The sequence below is a fragment of the Typopeltis vanoorti genome, chromosome 20 (genome assembly GCF_054136105.1).
Source record: "Typopeltis vanoorti isolate ZY-2024b chromosome 20, IOZ_Tvanoo_1.0, whole genome shotgun sequence".
Lineage (NCBI taxonomy): Eukaryota > Metazoa > Arthropoda > Arachnida > Uropygi > Thelyphonidae > Typopeltis > Typopeltis vanoorti.
Genome location: NC_143568.1, coordinates 14889447 through 14910664, shown reverse-complemented (window position 1 = coordinate 14910664; position 21218 = coordinate 14889447). Strand labels below are relative to the sequence as shown.

Below are 21218 nucleotides of genomic sequence, written 5' to 3'. Positions count from 1 at the left end.
CAAATATATAATTGGAAGTGATGTGAAAGTAAGGAAGGAGAGATTGAAGTGGTGCTTATAAATGAAGAAGAGAGTAGCAAGAGTGTAGAGAATGAGAGAACAAGTGTGAAAGACAAACTGAGACTCATGGTGGGGGAACACAGCATGAAAAAGGTTGATTCTCTAAGAGGATGTGTGTGTGTGTGTGTGTGTGTGTGTGTGTGTGTGTGTGTGTGTGTGTGTGTGTGTGTGTGTGTGTGTGTGTGTGTGTGTGTGTGTGTGTGTGTGTGTGCACGCACGCGCAGACAAAAAGGGGAAGGGAATGACCTGGGATGTGGGAAAACAGATGAATTTTGAAGAGGGTTCTGGGATGAATAAGGAGAAAAAGAAATGGCTCAAGGAAAGTATGGAGAAGTCACATCTAATAGTGAGTATCAGTAAAACTTGTTATAGATCCAGGAATGAGCTGTTATGCTTGTATACAAATACTAGAGGTATCAGAAACAAAGGAAATGAAATAGTTGCATTGATTTTGTTCACCCAAAAATTTTTGGAATAAGTCAGACATGGTTGGATGAGAATGATATCCTAACAGAAATAGAGATGGAAGGGTATGGTGTATTTCATGAAAATAGAAAGAGTAAAAAAGGAAGCAGAGTGCTATTGATGATAGAAAAAGAGTTCTGTCCATACAAAGAGATACAAGGAGGAAATAGTGGTAATGGTTTTGAGGCAGTATGCTATGAGAAAGAGGTGAATAGAATGAAATACTTGTTGCTATAGAACTGATAATGTGGAGGGTAGTGACACCAGGAAATATATCAGCAAATGACAAAAAGGTAATCATAATGGGTGATTTTAATTATGGCAATATAGATTGGTGATGAGGTGACAGAAGTAGTTGACTTCAGTTACTGAGTGACCACTTTGCAAGGATATATCATCCAAGTGAGGTTAATGCTGTGACGTACATGAGAGACTGATGTAGGAACAGAGGTGGATAAATTGGAGGTTCTTAGGATATTGCGGAATCTCAATGTAAATATATGTGTTTGATTAAATGGATATCAACTTATGTTTGCAAGAATATGCAAGGGAACTGCCATTGTCTCTGACTAGGATTTTAAAAAAAAATCCTAGTCAGAGTCCCAAGGGATCGGAAAGAGGTTGAAGTAATTCCTTTAAATAAGGGAAGTGCTAAGGCTGCATTAGCAAATTATAGACCAATTAGGTGGTGGTAAAAGTACTGGAAAAATTGGTAAAAGAGAGAATTCAAGAATGGATGGATAAGAATATGATACTCTGATGCACAACATGGTTTTGTGAAGGATCGGTCATGCCTTAGCAATTTACTAATTTTTTATAATAGTTACAACTGAGTTGGATAAAGCAAATTACTACAAAATGATTCTCTGCTGGATTTTGCAAAGCCATTTGACAGAATACCACATGCAACTCTGTTATGCAAATTAAAACAAATGGGGATGGATAAGACACTGGTTATGTGGAAAAAGAGGGTGGCTGCTGGATATATATATATCAAAAAGTGGTATTTGGAGGAGTAAAATCCAGGAGAAAGCAGGTGACTAGTGGTGTGCCACAAGGTTTCCTGCTAAGACTACTAAAGCTTAATTTGTACATAAATGATATACAAATCAGAAACAAGGGAAATGAAATGGTAGTATTAATTGAGTTTGTTCACCCAGAAATTGTTGGAATACTTGAGACATAACTGGATGAAGATGACATCCTAACAAGAATCGAGATGGAAGAGCATGATATATTTTGTGAAGAGAGAAAGAGTAAAAAGGGAGGTGGAGTGTTACTGATGATAGAAAAAGTTATTTCCATATAAGGTGGAGATCCAGGGGGGAAATAGTGGTTTTGAGGCAGTAGGGTGTGAGATAGAGGTAAATAGAATGAAATACTTTGCTGGATATTGCTATAGACCTGGTAATGTGGAGGGTAGTGACCAGAATATGTATAAGCAAATTAGCCAAGCAAAAGGGAAAAGAATGATCATTATGGCTGATTTTAATTATGGTAATCTAGGAGCCACAAATTAGCCAAGCATCCCAAACTTTTGGATGACTAAATAAAATATGGAAGTCAAGAGACATCAAACAAATAATAAAAGTAAGAATCTACGAGACAATGGTCCTCTCAATACTTCTTATGGAAGCGAATGCGGGAATCTCTAAAAAGCTGAAGAGAAAAAATTATTAACTATTAAAATGGGTTGGCTAAGAAGATTACTTGGAGTATCTCTGCTGGATAGACTAAGAAACAATGACATAAGGAAATGACTAAAACAAGAAATAACAAAATTCCAAGAAAGAAGACTGCAATGATTTGGCCATGTGACCAGAATGGGAAAAGAAAGATTATCAACTAAAGCCCTGTATACAATAACGGAAGGTAAAAGATCCAGAGGGTGGCCCAAAATTAGATGGACAGCTAAAATAAGAGAGGATCTGAAAACCAGATCACAACAAGCAACACCAATTTGAACAGAATTGTTCAGACTCCACAGGAACAGACAGAAGTGGAAAGAGTTCATTTGGCCTCATCATCATCCACATAGATGATGGAAGAGAAGAATCTAGGATCATGACCTAGAGACTGGAAGAGATAGGTTTTCATACTACTACTACATAAGAAGGGAGATATGAAGGTTTGCAAGAACTGTTAGTTTAATATCTCATGCAAGCAAAATTTTATTGAAGATCATGCTAAATAGGATTGAGGCCAAAGTTGATGCAGAGATGCCCAAGGAACAAGCAGGTTTTAGGAAAAGTAAGGGCACCAGAGATCAGATCCTTTGCCTTAGGCAGATCATAGAAAAATATAAAGAATTCAGACTCCCTCTAGTAATGTGTTTCTTAAACTACTCCAAAGTTTTTGACTGTGCTGAGCATGTGAAACTGTGGGAAGTAATGAAAAGAATGGGTTTTCCTCAACACACTATAGGTTGATAGTGAAGAACAAGTATTATATTAACTGATTGGCTTCAGTATGGAAAAGGAGTTAGGCAAGGATATTAACTTTCTCCTCACTTGTTTAGTATATATGAGGAGGACATCATGCGTGAAGCATTGGATAAGCTAAAGACAGGAATTAGGATAGGTGGTAGATTGATCAGTATGCTGATGATATCGTACTCCTCTGTAATGACAGGAAGAACTAGGACAACTTCTTGATAATGTTAACAAGATCAGTAATAACATAGGACTTCAACTCAATCCTAGCAAGACAAAGATTATGGTTTTCAAAGGAAATACAAACAGGAAAGCTCTTGAGAAACAAGTGTACCTTAATGGAGAAAGAAATGAAGTCAGAAAGTTTGAGTACCTGGGATACCTTATTAATGTGAAAAATTGCTGTTCAGAAGACATCAGAAGAAGATTAGGAATGGCTAAAACAACAGTCAGAGACTTGTCTAAAATCTGGAAGGATGGATCTATTTCTATAGGAACAAAGTTGAAGATTTTGAAATTGTTTTTCCAACAGTGACTTATGGATGCGAGACTTGGAATCTAAAGAAGTTAGATAAAAAAAAAAAGGATAGCTGCTTTTGAGATGCAGTGTTACAGAGAGCTGTTGAGGATATCATATACTGAAAGGTGTACAATGGGTGTTACAAAAGATCGGTAGAACTTTAAGGCTGCTTAAGGATATTGACAAAAGAAAGTTAAAATATTTTAGACACATTGGAAGGAGGACTTCTCAGAACCATAATAGAAGATAAAGTTCCTGGAAAAAGACTAAGGGGTAGACCATCAATGGGATGGATGGATGGATGGTGTGTGTGGAATGACTGATCTTCAGAGTTGAAGCCTTCAGAAAAGCATACAACAGGGCTACACGGTGAGGCCTGGTGGGGGCACATCACTGAGCACTGGAGTGACCATACGGCATTTATGGTTACCCAGTGAACGGATGACAAGATAGTAACTGGAAGTAAAGAAAATGAGTGAGTTTTTTTAGGGACAACTACTTCAGGCAGTATGTAACAGAGGTCACACGAGGATTGAGTCTTAGATTTGATCATCTCATCAGAGGATGCTATTATAAATAAGGTGTCAAATCTCCCTCGAGTTGGCGAGAGTAACCATGAAGTGATTACCTAGAGGGTTATCAATCATGTGGGCATTTCCATGAGGAAAAGGTATATGTGGAACTACAAGGCTGGTGATTATGAGAGGCTCAGGAGACAGTTTGCAGCTGTAACTTGGAATGATTAATTGAGTGGAAAGGAGACCAATGCTGCTTAGGTAATATTCAAGAACTATCTAGTAGAAGTAATGTCTGAATGTAATCCAAAGATCAGAAGGTTAAATAAAGTAGGTATGAAATGGATGAATGAGAGATCACGCATGCAATACAGAGAAAAAAGGCATTATAGAAGCAACATAAGAGGAGTGATAATAATTCCATCAGGAATACAAAGAACAGGCAAGAAGAGTGACTCCGTTGGTAAGGGTAGCAAAAGTTCAGTATGAGTAGCAGTTAGTTAATGAAGCAAAGAAAAAAATAATAATAATAATCGCAGGGAGTTCTTTTGATATGTAGCCAGTGAAAATAATGGTGGTTATGGCAGGATGGCACTGACTGGAGGAAATCATATAAGGACAACTGCTGCAGAGGATATGGTTGAAATAATTAATGAGTAGTTCATAAAGATCTTTCATCTTTATGAATGTGACATCATTGAGAGTTTGAGAGTGGCAGATGAGGAGAGACTGACTGTGAGTGAGGAAGAAGTATACAGGGAATTAAGCAAACTTGATATTAACAAGGCTGTGGGACTTGATATATCACTGCATGTTTTGAAGGAGTGTGCTAGCAAGTTGACGTCTGCTTTGACATATTTGTTAACGAGTCTTATATTGGGTCAAGTTCCAAAGGAGTAGAAGGAAGGCAAGACTGCTACATAAAGGATGTGGCAGAATTCAAGCATCAAATTACAGGTCGATCATCTGTGTGTGTGTGTGTGTCAGGTGTTGTGGCTAAAGAGTTGGAAAGGCTGGTGAGAATCAGGATCCGGAATTGGATTGATAACAACATCTTTGATGGACAGCACGGATTTGTTAATGGAGCTCATGTTTTAGTAATCTACTTATTACAATAAGGTGACAGCAGTATTGGATGTGGAGGATGAATACACTGTAGTATACTTTGACTTTGATACAGCTTATGATAGATTACTGCATAAGTTGATACTCAAAGTAGAGCAGATGGGATTGGATATTAGATTAGTTCTGATATCTGGAATGTTGAATATGAAGAAAGGTTGAGATGATGCAGTTTGCAGAATCTAGTGGATAGGAGGAAGAGAGATGATATGAGAGAGAGAGAGATGTACAAGTTGGTAAGGGGTTGTTATAGGATTAACATTGAAGAGGTTATTCATAAAATGGTGGGAGATTGGGGGAGAACAAGAAGTCATCCCTGGAAGCTGTATAAGGAGGATATGAGAAAGGGAGTGAGAAGAAGGTTTTTTTGGATGGAGAGTTATGAATGACTGGAATGCATTGCCTGAGAGCCATGGTGTCTGCAGAGAATTTGAATGTGTTATGATAAGCTGTGTGTATAACAAAAACGGACCTCCCAGATGAGTCTGAATCCATGAAGTCTTAGGATAATAATAAACTTTCAAAGTCTACTCAATATTTAATTGTATAAGTTTGGTTGATTTTTTTTCTTTATTCCTCTCCTGAAAAATTACAACTTTAGAGTTTGTGTCACTTTTCTGGCTAATGAGTGATAATGAAATACATTTCTTATTTATTAGTTTTGTAATCTGTAACAACTCAGAAAGATTCAAAACTTACCTGATTCCTTTCTGACATCAAGAACTCAAAATTGATTGTAGGTAAGCCCAATTCTAGGTAAGTCCTAACTAACCGTAAATCTGCACTATTACCTGCAATAAAATAAAAACACAAATAGGTACCTCTGCAAAGAGTTAAGAAATTGCAGGAGAGAACTTTGAAGGTTCTGAAAGTTTCTCTATACTAGCCTAAATGCCAATTAATTTAATGCCTGAGAGAATAACACATTAAACAATTTATCACATACTCTAGAACATGTTCAATGAAGTAATAATATAAACGAAAGAACTTAGCCAATAATATAATAATCTTTATTTTTATAATTTATATAGTGTTTTACTGACTATGTTTCAAATTAAAAGCTGAAACATAAATAATTTGTGTATTGTAATACTATGGTTTTGTTATTTATTGATAAATTGAATAATCTTTTCTACAAGCTGCCAAGTATCAGACAATAAAAAAAATCTTGAATAAAAATCTGTTTAATATTGAAGAGAATAAAGAGAACAAAGAAAATCAATAATATCTAAATCATGATTCATTTTCTGCGAATCTCTTAGACGTGTACCTGGCAGTTGGTAACAGCTGCTCAAATATGAATGAAATAAATCTCATGAGATGGATTAGTCTCATAATTATGGAAAAAATAATAGAACTTATCCATGAATTATATAACACTGATTTTTAGATCACTTTATCCTGCGTCAATGCTGTCGCACAGCAATGCTTCCATCCCTCAAAATTACCTAATAAATATGTAACCTTTGCCCCTCTTGGAACTACAAGCTTCTTAAACTGTGTTTCTTTTTAAGGTTGCATGGTGATCAGCATTCATATTTCCAAATTTTTATTTTATTTTATCTTATTTTTATTTTTTTAAAATTATTGCTAGAGGTCAGGCTAAGAAAAAGATTAATTAACAGCGTAGATTTAATTTACCAGTACAGAGTGCAAGAGCATGTAGCTTTGTTCCCTATACGCATATATCCTTCTGATGATGACCTCAATACAGGAGTAGAAACATCAAATTGTTATTTTATTAATAATAAGTAAAATAATAATTTCAACACGTGTGTTTTGTGTCCATAAATTCGGAAATATGAATTCTTAAACTGTGTGAAATAATGTTATTCTAATACAGTCATACCCCGAAGTTACGCGGTAGGTGGGACCAACAAAAAGCGCGAGAGTCGAATTCGCGTAACTCGGGGTTTAATTTTGCATGTAATTTATATATACAAACATACAAAATATTAGTTAATTGGGACCAAAGGTTTACAAAAACACCTATATTTTTTAAGAAATATAATCATAATTGTAGATTTTCATACATAAAAAAAAAGAAAGTTATTTCGATGTTTAGTTAATTGGGACCAAAGGTTTACAAAAACACCTATATTTTTTAAGAAATATAATCATAATTGTAGATTTTCATACATAAAAAAAAGAAAGTTATTTCGATGTCGATGGTTTCATAAAATCTAATAGATTCGTCTGACAGCATAATATCTTTTTCTTGTCACACAAAATTTCTTCATAGCAAGCCAATGATTTTTTTTTATTCCTTGCCTTGTGGCCACAATTCGTTCCTCGTTAGAATCTATATCCTCTAAAATCCGTAAACCTTTCTTAATTAAGCTGAGACCTTCTGCTAATTCTGCAATTGTCATGTGCTTTTCTGGTAGAACTGGATCTTAGGTTTCAGTCTCTTCAGTAGCGCATTGCTCACACATCTCTATGCGTTCGTCGATTGTAAGCTTCTTGTTATGTGGGTCTAAATATAATTGCCTTGCAAGGTTGACAACTTCTTCTATTGCCTCAGCAACTTGATCAATTTCTGGCAACATTTCCGTTTCGCATTTAAAAAAGGATGGACAACATTCAAGGTTTTTTTGGGAAATTTCACCCCAAGAATCTCCGATAATCCTTACAGCATCTAAAACAATAAACTGTTTTCAAAACGCTTTAATAGACAGTTACTCATTTTGCCTCACAGCTTCATTTAGACTTGCAAATAGATGCCGCTTTGAATGTTTTGATAACACCTTGGTCCATCGGTTGAAGTAAGCTGGTTGTATTTGGAGGCAAGAAAACAACTTTTACACGTGGATCAAAATCAATTAAAGTTGCAGGAGGGTGACTAGGTGCATTATCAATAATCAGCATAACTTTAAGCGGAATTTTTTTAAACTGGCAATAACGTTCAACTTCAGGTATGAAGTGGTGACCAAACCAGTCTTCAAAAATAGAAGCTGTCACCCAAGCTTTAGAATTTGACTTCAAAATCACTGGCAAGATAGCTTTAGATTTATTTTTTAGAGCTCTTGGATTACTGGCGAATGCGGCCGGTGCCGGAAAGATACGACTAGTGGTGAGGTGAGACGTGAAGCGGGACGGGAATATGTACATATAAGAAACCGCGTAACTCTGGATTCGCATAAGTCGGGGTATGACTGTATACTGATTTCATCATATATAAATGTGGGGGCTGAAAGTAAATGTAACACCTGTTTTTGAATAAAATTAGAAATGCTTAAGTAAATTTACTTTAATTCACATGCTGACCAGACTATATCTGATGCCTAGCATTCGCATATGTCTATATGTGAATGCTAGGAGTATCAGAAACAAAAGGGTAGAGTTTTATAGCCTTGGTCAATATGTTGTGAACTCAGCTTGTAGGTGTTAATGAGACCTAGCTATCAGAATCAGACATACTAACTGGTATCGAGTGTAAAGGGCACAGTATTTTTAGAAAGAATAGACAGGATAAGAGAGGAGGGAGCATGCTGCTAATGATACTGGATGACTTGAACAGAAAGGATAGACAAGATAAGAGAGGAGGAAGCATGCTGCTAATGATACCAGATAACTTGAATCCAGTTAGTGTTGAGAACTATGACTGGTACTACTAGTAACAGTATTTCATGTGACAGTGAATTTGAAGACATCTGGTGTGGGGTAGAATCTAACAAGATCGATTACATACTGGGGTGTTGTTACACACCTGGTGGAACAGTTGCTAATGAAGAAATGCACCACCAAATAGAGACGATAGATGTGAAAAGAGTAATCATAATGGGATCCTTTGATTAACCAAATACTGATTGGGTAGCAGTAAAATCTTATAAGAATGAAACTGAATTTATTGAGCTGTTGCGTGACAACTTCCTCAAGCAGCATGTGACAGAAAGAACTAGAGGTCAAAGTGTGTTAGATTTGATTATAGTGTCAGAGGGTGTTTCAGTTAAAGACGTAATTATTCTACCTCAAGTTGGTGACAGTGATCATGCAAAACTGAATTGGAAAGTTTATTAATATTCCATTCAGAAAAGGTTAACATGCTAAACTACAAAGCAGGAAATTATGACCAACTGAGGAGTATACTAAGTTCAATGGAATGGGATCAGTTGATGGATAGGAAGAATACTGCTAGTGCATGGGAAGCATTTAAAAAATACTTAAATGGTGCAATATCAGAATATGTTCTGAGAGTTTGAAAAATAAATAGGATAGGAGTCAAATAAATATGTAATCTTATCAAGCAAGAGATTCTTAAGAAAAGGATGATGGGGAAGGAATACTGTGCATAAGGACGTTGTCCGTTATGAAAATTATAAGCAATAGGCCAGAAGAGTCACAACTATTGTATGTTAAGCTAACTCTGAGTATGAAAAGAAACAGACTCTGCAAACTAAAGACAACCCATGAGAATTATACTGATATGCTGCAAGTAAGAATGAATAAGAAAGTATAATAGGAATGAATAAGAATAACTCTTCTGAATGCAGATGGTGTGATGGTGACAGATGCAGAAGAGGTTGTTCAAATAATGAATGCCCATTTTGCTAAAAGCCATCAACCTGGTGTATGCAACATTGAGTTCACTGCTACCTCTTCTGAAGAAACTTAGGTGTATGAAGAGGAGATATTAGAGCTGTTGCACAAACTGAATAAGAATTCAGCAATAGGAACTGATGGGATATCAGCACAGCTGTTAAAGAAGTGTCCAGCTGAATTGGACATTCCTTTGACCAGACTCTATAACAAGGAACAGGGAAGATTCTGCAGGAATGGAGAGAATGTATGGTAATCCCATTGCACAGGGGTGGTGCAAAGACTGATGTATCCAACTATCGACTAACCAGTATCTCAGGAGTGGTGATGAAGATCTTGGTAAAATTGGTTAGGGCTTGCATTCAGAAATGGGTTGACTGTGAATCTCTACTTTACAATGAACAGCATGGGTTTACTAAGGGAAGATCATGTTTTAGCAACTTGCTCACATTCTTTAATAATGTTACCATTGAACTAGACAAGGTGAATGGATACACCATGATACTTTTAGATTTTGCTAAGGCTTTTGGGAGAATATAGCATGGAAGACTGTTGAATAAATTGGAGAATATGGGTTTGAATTATAAAATATTAGCATGGATAAGAGGATATCTGACTGACAGATATTGAAAAGTGGTATATGGAGGATGTGAGTCTGCAAGATTTCAGTAACTAGTGGTGTACCACAAGGATCAGTCCTTAGTTAAGTGTTATTCAATCTGTATATTAATGATATTGGGAAGGATTTGACAGGCAACATACAGCTATTTGTTGATGATGCAAAGATTAGTAGTGTAATCAGGAATGCTGCTGATATGCAGTACTTGCAAAATGATTTGAATAGGCTGGAGTTGGCATGGGAAAATGGACGTCCATTCAATGTCAGCAAATTCAAAGTCAGAAACGAAGAGATACAGCAAGAATAAGTGAAGCAGAAATAGGAAGAAGGTACAGAACAGTGTTAGAAGAGAAACCTAAAACTGTTGTGGACAAAGAAAAAAAAAGTGAATTTAAGAGTGAAAGGAGTAATGAAGGCGATAAAAGATGCAGTTGAAGAAACAGTACCAGAAGAAGAGAACATCAAGAAGAAGGAATTAGACAAGAAACATGGAAGTTAGTACAGGAGAAAAGAATGTTGAAGATAAAAAGGGATACTTCAGAACAAATAGAGGAGCAATATAGAAGGAAGTGAAAAAAGCAGTCAGAATGGATAAGACGAAATGGTTAGAAGCTCAATGCAATACTATAGAACAGCACTATGGAGAGCATAAAACTAGGGAGGTGTACAAAATGATTAGAACCATTAATAGAAGGTGGCAACCAAAACAGACCACAATTAAAGATGAAAAAGGCCAAGTATTGATGAATAAAGATAAAATTGTACAGCGGTGGACAAGATACTGTAGTGAGTTATGTGAAGAAAAACTAGATTTTAGATAGCGTTGGGAAACTGACTGAAAAATTGAAGCAGATATCACCACCAGATAATGAGCATGATATGGACATTTTAAGAGTAGAGGTAGAAAAAGCAATAGGATGGCTAAAACACAAGAGTCATAGTAATGATAACATCAGTGGAGAAATGATTAAATATGGAAGCGAAAGTATGGTTACAGAAATGCACCAACTATGCAATATGGTATGGAAAGAAGGGAAAATGCCAGAGGAGTGGATGAAATCGACATTATACAAGAAAGGAAATAAGCTACAATGTAAAAATTATAGAACAATTGCCTTGACAAGTCATCTTGATAAGGTGATATATGATAGTGGCAGAAAAATTGAGAACACAATTGGAAGCATACCTTGCAGACGACAAGCAGGATTTAGGAAAGATAGAACTACAATTCAACAGATTTTGACAATGCAGTTAATAGCAGAGAAAGTTAGAAGAAAAAAAAATACATTTTTTTTTCTTCTAACTTGCTTTGTTGATTTTCAGAATGCATTTGACAGTATCGACCAGAAAGTGAAATTAGCAGTGCTAGAATTCTATGGAATTGACAGAAAACTAATAGCTATATTAAAAGATGTTTATAAGAATGCAGTTGCAGCAGTTAGAATAGGTGATGATTTGGGGAAATGGTTTAAAACAAGCAGAGGTACCAGACAGGGGATCCAATATCCCCTAGCATTTTCATCACACATTTAGAAAGAGCAATGGATAAAATGAAGGAATTTGCAAAAGTCAGTGCATGGGATGAGAATTAAAATCTGAGATTTGTAGATGACATTTTTATTATTGAAGAAGGCAAAAGAGAACTACAAAAACCATTGAAACTGTTAAATGAAGAAAGGAAAAGATTTGAACTTGTTATGAACTTGGGAAAAAACAAAGACAATGGTATTTGGTGAGAAGAACATGAAACAAAAGATACAAGTGGATGGAATCGATATAGAAAATGTAGAACAATTCACATATTTGGGAAGTAAAATGATGTATGATTTCGACTGTAAAAAATCCTTATCTTTGCAATAAAGATCAGGATTGCAAAGGGAAGAACGATCAGCCTGCAAACAAAACTAAGAAACTGGAAGCATGCATCTTTAGCAGTGTACTGTATGGATCTGAAACATGGGTAATAAATAAGGAATCAAGAAAAAGAATTTTGGCATTTGAAAGAACTTGTTACAGGAAGATTCTAAGAATAGGATGGGTACAAAAAGTCACAAATGAAAAGCTCTATCAGAAGATACAACCAAAGGAGAATCTAATGCAAAAGATTAAGAATTGATGATAAGAAAGATTAAAAGATTAATGTTAATGGAAGCTGCAATTATTTGGACACATCTGCAGAATGAGTCAGGACCGGAAGATAGAGACATTCATGCTTGGTATTACGGACGGTGTAAACAGAAGGGGGGATAGACCATACAGAGAGTGGATAGACGACATAAAGGACTGGTGTGGAATGGATGTACAGAAACTGCAACACTGTGCACTGGACAAAGAAAGGTGGAAGAAGATAGTGAATGGGACATCGGACACCAACAGGCAGTGAGCCCATGTTTCGTAATGATGATGATGAAATGCGAAGTCATGTCGTATTATATTGGTGGGATTATGCTAGAAGAAACTGATCAGGCTAGGGATCTAGGAGTGTTAGTAGATAGGAAGTTGAAGTTCAGGGACCATGTAACAAAGATTGCAAATACAACTCAAAAGATAATTGCACTTTAGCATGTAAAAATAAAGATGTTATTTTGCCTCTTTACAAGGCCTTGATAAGACCTCACTTGGACTATTGTGTGCAGTTCTGGTCTCATTGTGATTCTGATACAGTGGAGGGCGTGCAAAGGAGCATGCTAAAAATGACATCAGGATTGTGGAATACTGATGTATCTAAAACAGATTGAGAATTTGTAGACTGTAGAGACACTAGCAAACAGGAGAAAGAGGCGTGATATGATTGAGATGTACAAACTTCTGAAAGGGTCATACAGGATTTCAGTTGATGAAAATTTTCATTTTATGAAAGTGGGAAAGGACAAGAGGGCATCCTAGGAAGCTGAGAATGAATTTTGAAGGGGTGAGGGCTAGATTTTTCTCTCATATGGTGGTGGTGGTGTATGATTGGAATGTTTTCCAGTATCTCAGTCTGTTATCACATGATAGTCTTGATGATTTTCATCAACTAGGATATCCAATGGTCTTCCTATTCAAAGTATATTCTTCTGTTTCTAATTTGCAAACTCATCAAATTCGTCCAATAAACATATTCAACTGTTTCTGATAAATTTCTACAAGCATTTATTGATTTGATCAAAACAAACTGGTTTTATATATAAAGGCCAAAAATATTTACTGCATAAAAAGTGAGAACATTGTATACATTTAGGATTTTATAAGACAACAGGCATTATTTTTCGGCCTGCTTTTGTAAAAAGAAATATTTTATTTAATACATTAAATTACTAAATAAAACAGATTACTCAAATTCCTAGAGTAACTAATGATATTTAATTACATTATACTGGAAAAGTTGAATCATATCACTTCACAGTCCATTGAAGCAGTATGTTCATTTTCACAATGACATTTGACATCTTTATCTTCTGCATGAATGGTAATAAAAATCGTTTCTCTTGCCTCTTCTCACAGTGATATACGCATGCCTAATATTTGAAGTTGATTTCAAAACATGCACATAACTCTTAAGTAGTAGCTGAAGTGAAATCTACTGTGCATGTAGCAAATGCTTAGATCATATGTTCACAGTATTTCAAAAATGTTAATTGTAAATTATTATTATTATTATTATTATTATTATTATATGAGATCTCCAGTGAGTCAACGATTCATTGAGGGAGATTTGGTCTTCCCAAAATATACTATCTGATCAATAAATTAAAAATACTAAGAAATTATATACTTGGTTTAATCCTTTATCCAGGTGTAAGAAAAAAGTTTGCACCTGAACTATTTTCAGAAATGGGGCAACTTGTGGTAAATGTGATATGACTTCACATCACTTGCCTTAGTATCCCATAATGCAAAGCACATATCCTTACATCTATGTATAATGCTATGCATGGGAAAGGGTCACCACCCAGACCAATTTCCACCTTTAGTCTCATCAGTGAGTCAGACCCAGAGGTGATACCAAGGTTGAAGTAATGCAGAAGTCAACTTCAACCTTGGTATCACCTCTGGGTCTGGCTCCCACTGATGAGACCACAATAAAGGTCGAAACCGGTCTGGGTAGTGATCCTTCCATAATGCATAGCATTATACATACCTGTAAGGATATGTGCTTTGCATTGATGTGAAGTCATATCACCCTTTACCACGAGTTGCCCCAGTCCTGGACAAACTTGTCTGCTTACACTTGGATACATGATTAAACCAAGTATATAATTTCTTGGTATCTTTAATTCATAGCATAACCAAGTGGGAAAAACTTTCAACAAATACTAACTGATCAAAAAAATATCTGGATGCCTGCTCATTCCAACTCTCACTCTAATATAAAAGACATTAATATAGAGCTAGTCCTTTTACTGCTATAACAGTCTTCAATCTTCTAGGAAGCTTTCCAATAGACAGCTGCAGTAATTCCCTTCTTTCAAAAGAGCATTAGTGAGGTTGTCACTAATGCCAGGCCTCAAGGCAGACCAGTCAAGTTCTTCAAACCCATCTCATCAAACCCCCCCCCCCACACACACACACACTGCTTTGTGGATTGGGGGGAGGTTGTATTGATACAGGAAAAGGATCTTCGAACTGTTGCCATATAGCTGGAAGTACAAAATTATCTAGAATGTCATTATGGGCACAACAGCATTAAGATTTCCCATCAATACAGTTGGGTGTGTGTGTGGGGGGGGGGGGATTCATGATGCCACTCCACCAAATTTCACAGTTGGCAAAACACATTTGGTAGGTAGCAGTCTTCTCCTGGCATCAGACAAACCTAGGCTCATTTGTTGGACTGCCAGATGGGGAAGTATTATTCAGTGGACTCGAGCAGTGAAGCATGTTTTCATTGTCCTTGCTGATGTTAGGCTTGTGTGTAGCTGTGCAGCCATAGAAACCCATGTTCTTCGGCTCCCAACAAACAATTGTGGTGATGACATTGCTTACAGAGATATTTCAGAACTCTGTAGAGTCTCAACCAAGAACATGTGATTTTTTCATGTCAGGCACTTCAGCACTCAATAGCCCCACTCTGATTTATGTGGCCTATCAGGTCGTTTAATATTATGCTATTGTTGTTGCTGCTAGGCATTTTGACTCCACAATAATATTGTATATATTAGTTGCAGTTGATCTAGGCAGTTGCAACAAGGTAAAAATTTGCTGACCTGAGTTGTTGCAAAGGCCGATGCTGTGAAATTATTTTTTGGCATGTGACTGTTTAAGAAAACTGAATCATTAAGTAATCTTATGGATAATGCTTCATGAGATAAGAGATATTTAGTAGCTTTATCAACAATGGTCATAATGTCTCTACTTTTGGGATGTATCTTGGAGTGATGGCATAATTAAAGTCTTTGTTTAAAAAAATTTAATACAAATTTATCAGAATTCTGAAAGGTTCAGTTTTTGTGATCTCTATTGTATAGATGCTTAAATTTTTCTGACAGTCTATATTTGCAGTTTCTATTCTTGAGACCTTCAAATGTATTCTATCTGACATTCCATGTATTCGGAGATAATGAATTAGCCAGATTACAATATATATGATATATGCTTTTTGCTCAGTTGAGAATAAGTCTGATCTATTTTTTGTATTTCAGTTCGCAAAAGAGCAAAATTTGCACTTCTATGTATGCTCTGCACATTGACAGAATGTATATTTTCTTTCCTTCTTAAAAATGCAGGGACTAGAGAGTCATCTCTGCAATTTTTCAAGAAAAAAAAAATTCTGTTGGAAAGAATGCTGCCTTGCATTTAAGCTTTTCTAAGGAAAGTACGTTTCTTTGTCTCCCTGTCAAGACAATACTTTTGTTATTCACTATGAGTAGATTTGCTTAAATGAGAAATACCAGGTTTTAACTTGTATAATTTTTTTTTAACACACACACACACACACACACACACACACACACACACACACACACACACACACACACACACACACACCAGATGTATTTCCCCTACATGTTTCACTGACTATATGGCTAACAGAATCATCGGAAGGTTATTAACCTTCAATGCTTTAAGTTATTAATGAACAAGAAGAAACATTATCCACAAGATTACTAAGTAAATTTAGTTTAATCCTTTATCCAAGTATGTGCAAACAAAGTTTGCGCCTGAAAGTATCTTCAGGACTGGGATAAAGTGGTACAACACCAGGCAACTCCTTGCAAAGGTGGAGCAAGCTACCAACACTCCTATCTCAGTATCTCCCATAATGCAAAACACATCTCCTTGTGGATATGTATAACGTTATGCATTAAGGGAAGGGCCACTACCCAGACTAGTTTCAACCTATATTGAGGTCTCTTCAGTGGGAGCCAGGCAGAAGCATTAGCAAGGTCATCTCCTCCTACAGGAGCTGCCAAACGGTGTGCCACCTTTTTATTAAATTACTCTGGATTTAGAGAAAGATGTTGAAAGTTTATTTTTCACTTGGTCAGACTATAATAAATTTAGTTTAATCCTTTATCCAAGTGTGTGCAAACAAAGTTTGCGCCTGAAAGTATCTTCAGGACTGGGATAAAGTGGTACAACACCGGGCAACTCCTCGCAAAGGTGGAGCAAGCTGCATAACATTATACATATTCACAAGGAGATGTGTTTTGCATTATGGGAGATACTGAGATAGGAGTGTTGGTAGCTTGCTCCACCTTTGCAAGGAGTTGCCCGGTGTTGTACCACTTTATCCCAGTCCTGAAGATACTTTCAAGTGCAAACTTTGTTTGCACACACACTTGGATAAAGGATTAAACTAAATTTATTATAGTCTGACCAAGTGAAAAATAAACTTTCAAGATTACTAAGTGCTTCAGTTTTATTCAATAGTCACACAGCAAAAAATAATTTCATAGCTTTAGAGAAAGAAGCTTTCAGAAGTTTATACAACAATGATGAAATCATTATACTTAGGACAGAACAAAGGGAATTCAACAATCGTTTTAAATAGTGCAGACCTGCAAGGTATGTATAGGCAAGCTCATTCCCCATCACCATCAACAAAAAATTAGGAATAATCAAACCTTGAAAAATAGAGCTTTAAACATGCTAAAAAAATGAAGAAATCAAATGAAAACAAGAACTTGAAATCCTATTTAATCAGTTCTTCTAAAATCTATTCCAAAATAGATTTTCAAAAAGTACTGAAGAAAACTTTTATTTTCTGATGAACCATTCTGTGATAACCGAGAAATTAATTACAAAGGCAGGATATCTGTTCCATACATTGGCAATGCATAAAATATATATATATATATATATATATTAAAGTCAGTCAACACCTTATAAAGCTTTCTATGCTCCTATAAAGAAAAAGTTCCATTTTATAAACATCTGGGTATACAACATTCTGTGTTATTGTGGAAAGACATACAATAATACATAGGTCAGACTGAGAGATGTTTCGAAACCTGCAACAAACATATAGATGACAATGAAAACAAAAGGAAACAAAAAAAGCAGATTCGTGGCAAGCATTTTCTATGCCCTGCTTAGAAGAGAATTACTTCGACAAGTTGTTCAAGGAGTTCTTTCTCCAAGGTCATTTGCTCAAAAGGCATGCTAAATAGAAATGAGGAATGATCCTTCATGACATCTGGAAGTCATTAATTAATGTGTAGCATTAAAGACGCTCATATGCTATCAATCACATATAGAGTTTACACAACACAACAATGTAGACGGCATGTAACATGCCTAATGATGCTCATGATTAAAACTATCATTCTATTATTTTCAACTTATAGATATTAACTGTTGAAAAACGTTTAATTCAGTTTTTTACTTATATTAAGCAACCTCCCAATGATGATGCTGTTAGCCATACACACAATGAAAGAAGTCTAGGAAATACATTTAGTATAAATAAAAAAACATATATAAGTTAAAACCTGTTGTTTATCATTCACAGGTTTTTCCAATCTTTTACATGTGGGATTGATTATATATAAATATAAATAAAAGACGTATGGGTCCAAGCATCAGAAAAAACAAAAATTTTTATGAACAATTTCAGAAATGATTACAGATGATTATAAAGGTATTTGGTAATAGCATTCTTGTATAGCAAAATCAGAACTGAATTTTGGCATATGTATGGTAGACTGTATTTTCACCTAATTTTCTGATTAAGAGTTTCATGAACCACTGAAAAGATGAAATCCATGAGGGATTTGTTTCACGCATTTTCATATAAGTTTTGGCATATAATAAAATGTGATTACTAACGTATCTACAGAGGGAGCTGAGAGATCATGTGTTTGCATGTTTCTGTGTTAACAAAACTTGAACCCACTCCTAGATTTGATTTATTGTTTATTTTTAATGGTAACTCTACATGAGCAGAAAAAAAAAAAAAAAAATTGAGCAGTAAAAAGAGAAAACAGGATAACATTGAATTTGAAGACCTACCAATTGTACTTGGCAACATACCAGAGGGAAAACTGTTCTAAAAGATAGAATGAACAAAGAAAGAGGAAGATGAAAACGTTTCAGTGACTTTAGTTGAACTATAAAGATTTTGAGAAGCTACTGAAAGTTTTAATAGATTTAGAAGAGAATAACAGATCTACTTATCATAATTCTAGTTAACAGTGACATGGAAATAGCTGTATGAAAATGTAAGGAGAAGAAACAATGACTGGGTGAAAGAGGACAGCAGAGTACATTAATGGAAGATAACAGAAGAGAAAGATCATTAATTAGCCTTAATGCAATCTTTGGCATTGAACTGCAATTTTAGAGAATTCTTATGGACACTATCCTGAATATGAAAACAGTATTTAATGGTTGGATGAATCAGTAACTTTGTACAGTTAACAGTTGCTCAGTGCAATATAATGCACAAAATAAAAGAACATTTAATTTCTTGGATGCCGAGGAAGCAATAATTACAATATGTTTATGCAAAGAATGACCGAAGGTTATTCTAAAAAGAGAAATCTCATTTTGAACAGAGATTTGGATGTTGTCAGTCAGAGTGGAAGAAAGAGTTTGGTGAAAAACAAAACAAGAATAAGCTTTTCATGTAATGAAGTAACTAGACTAAGATCCAAGTGAAGAAGTGTTAGGAATCAGAATTGAGAGTTGCAGAAGTGGCTATTCTAGAGATTTTGGTAATTTGTGTGGTGCAATTTACCAAAGGATAAAAGTGCAATCACTGTCTTCAGTAAAACTCTGGGTTGGATATGTAGTCAACTGGAGAAAGTCATTCATATACAGAAGAAAGAGAGAGTAAGCAACAGTTTGATGATAGCAAGATAGCATTGACTGTTAATTTAAGGCTAAAGATGCATCCATCACATAATGTGTGACTATAGAGAAAGTTGACAATCCAGTTGCAGAAGTCAGAAAACATAAGCTGGTATAATTCTTAATAGGCTTTAAGTGCTAAACTCAAATAACTCTCAAGAGAAACTACTGGAGTTTCTCCAAACTCTTTCATGGAATCTGTCCAAAGATGAGTGATATAAGTAAGATTCTGTTTGGCCAAATTCATAGCGACCATGATTTATCACTTGCAAGGTTTCAAAGTAAATATGAACCATTAATAGGCTGGTGATGCACAACGCATCCTCTCTACCAGCCAAGCCAAATCCACATGCTTGTAGGGTGACAGGTTTTTGCAAACAGGTCTCTGCTGAAACTGTGGAATGTCACTATACATGTTATGCATATATATATATATATATATATATATACACATACATACATACATACCTTCCCTAGCTGGAGGAAACGCCAGTCAGCCCCCTTGATTATAGAACGCCTGAAACTGCTGTTGCCATGCTTGGCTCCAGAGCTGGTCTCTAGCATCTTTTGTCCAAATTCTCTTCTTGCGTGATGTACAGATGACACTACAAGGAATGCCAAATGCACTTTAGTGGAGAATAACCCATTTCATTAGTGCAGCAGAAAAGCAATTCTGTAGGTTTGTTGTTAGACAATATATGGGACTGAACCTGTTGGTAACACAATGGAATTCTTCCCACCCAGTTAACAAATAACCTAACTGCCACTTACTCTGTCAGATCATTCCTGGAGGGAGTCTAGGTATAGTGGTAGGCAGTTGTTGTATTGTTGGTGACAAGCAAAAACTCAGTAAAAGTGGTTGTTACTTTTTAATCAGTAATAATTTCCAATAAAAAAGAAAGGAAACATTTTCCTTTTTAAACTGACCACAGTCCAAAAATGCTATTGACATAAAATTACAGTCCACTTTTTCTGAGTGTTTACCTGTCATCCTTTTCTCCCCTTTTGTTTATTACCTTTCTCTTCTTTTTGTTACTCTTTTTTACTCTTTTCTAGCATTCCACCGAACCATCAATATTAACATTATGATTAGTAAGAAGTTTCCTGCTATACCAAAAGAGAGATCACAGCCAAACATCTTCTATTTGTGTAATTGCAAATTGAACTGAGTGTCTCTGAGAGGTGCTCCTCTGAAATAAAATATCTTTACTACTTTAATAAATAATTTTCAACAGAGCTGTACAAATTTATAAATGAAGGAAAGAGCCCAAAGGGCTCCAACTTGGAAATGACTATTAAAATAAAATAAATATCCATTACTATTTTATACTAAGTAGGCAAATAATGTTTGCACACTAAAAGTAAGTGTTTCAAATGTGAATTGAGAGCCTCTGAAATTATGAACTGTTTTGCTTGAGTTGGCTTGGTATTGTAAATTTTAAGTCAAACTCTGCATACCAATGCAACTGTTGAATGTTTATAAATCTACAAATTTTCAATTACATCTGATAGCAGTGAACAAACAAATAGAAAAATTTTGCTTTGCCTTGAGCAAAAGTGAATAATTAATTTTGTGATTTTTAAATATTGAAATTGAGCTTCAAACTGCCTTACCAACTTCCAGTTTTTCAGGAAATAAAAACTGTGTGTTAATATAGTAACTGAATTTTTAT

General features: G+C 35.5%; 1 protein-coding gene across 1 annotated transcript in view; it reads right to left on the bottom strand.

Moving 5' to 3' along the window:
• LOC150095249 (protein FAM135A) overlaps positions 1-21218 on the bottom strand; it is a 455287-nt gene that overhangs the window by 107158 nt on the left and 326911 nt on the right. The window contains exon 16 of the mRNA XM_090409881.1: positions 5814-5905. Within this exon, the coding sequence (XP_090266007.1) occupies positions 5814-5905 (92 nt within the window). The remainder of the gene's footprint in view (positions 1-5813; positions 5906-21218) is intronic.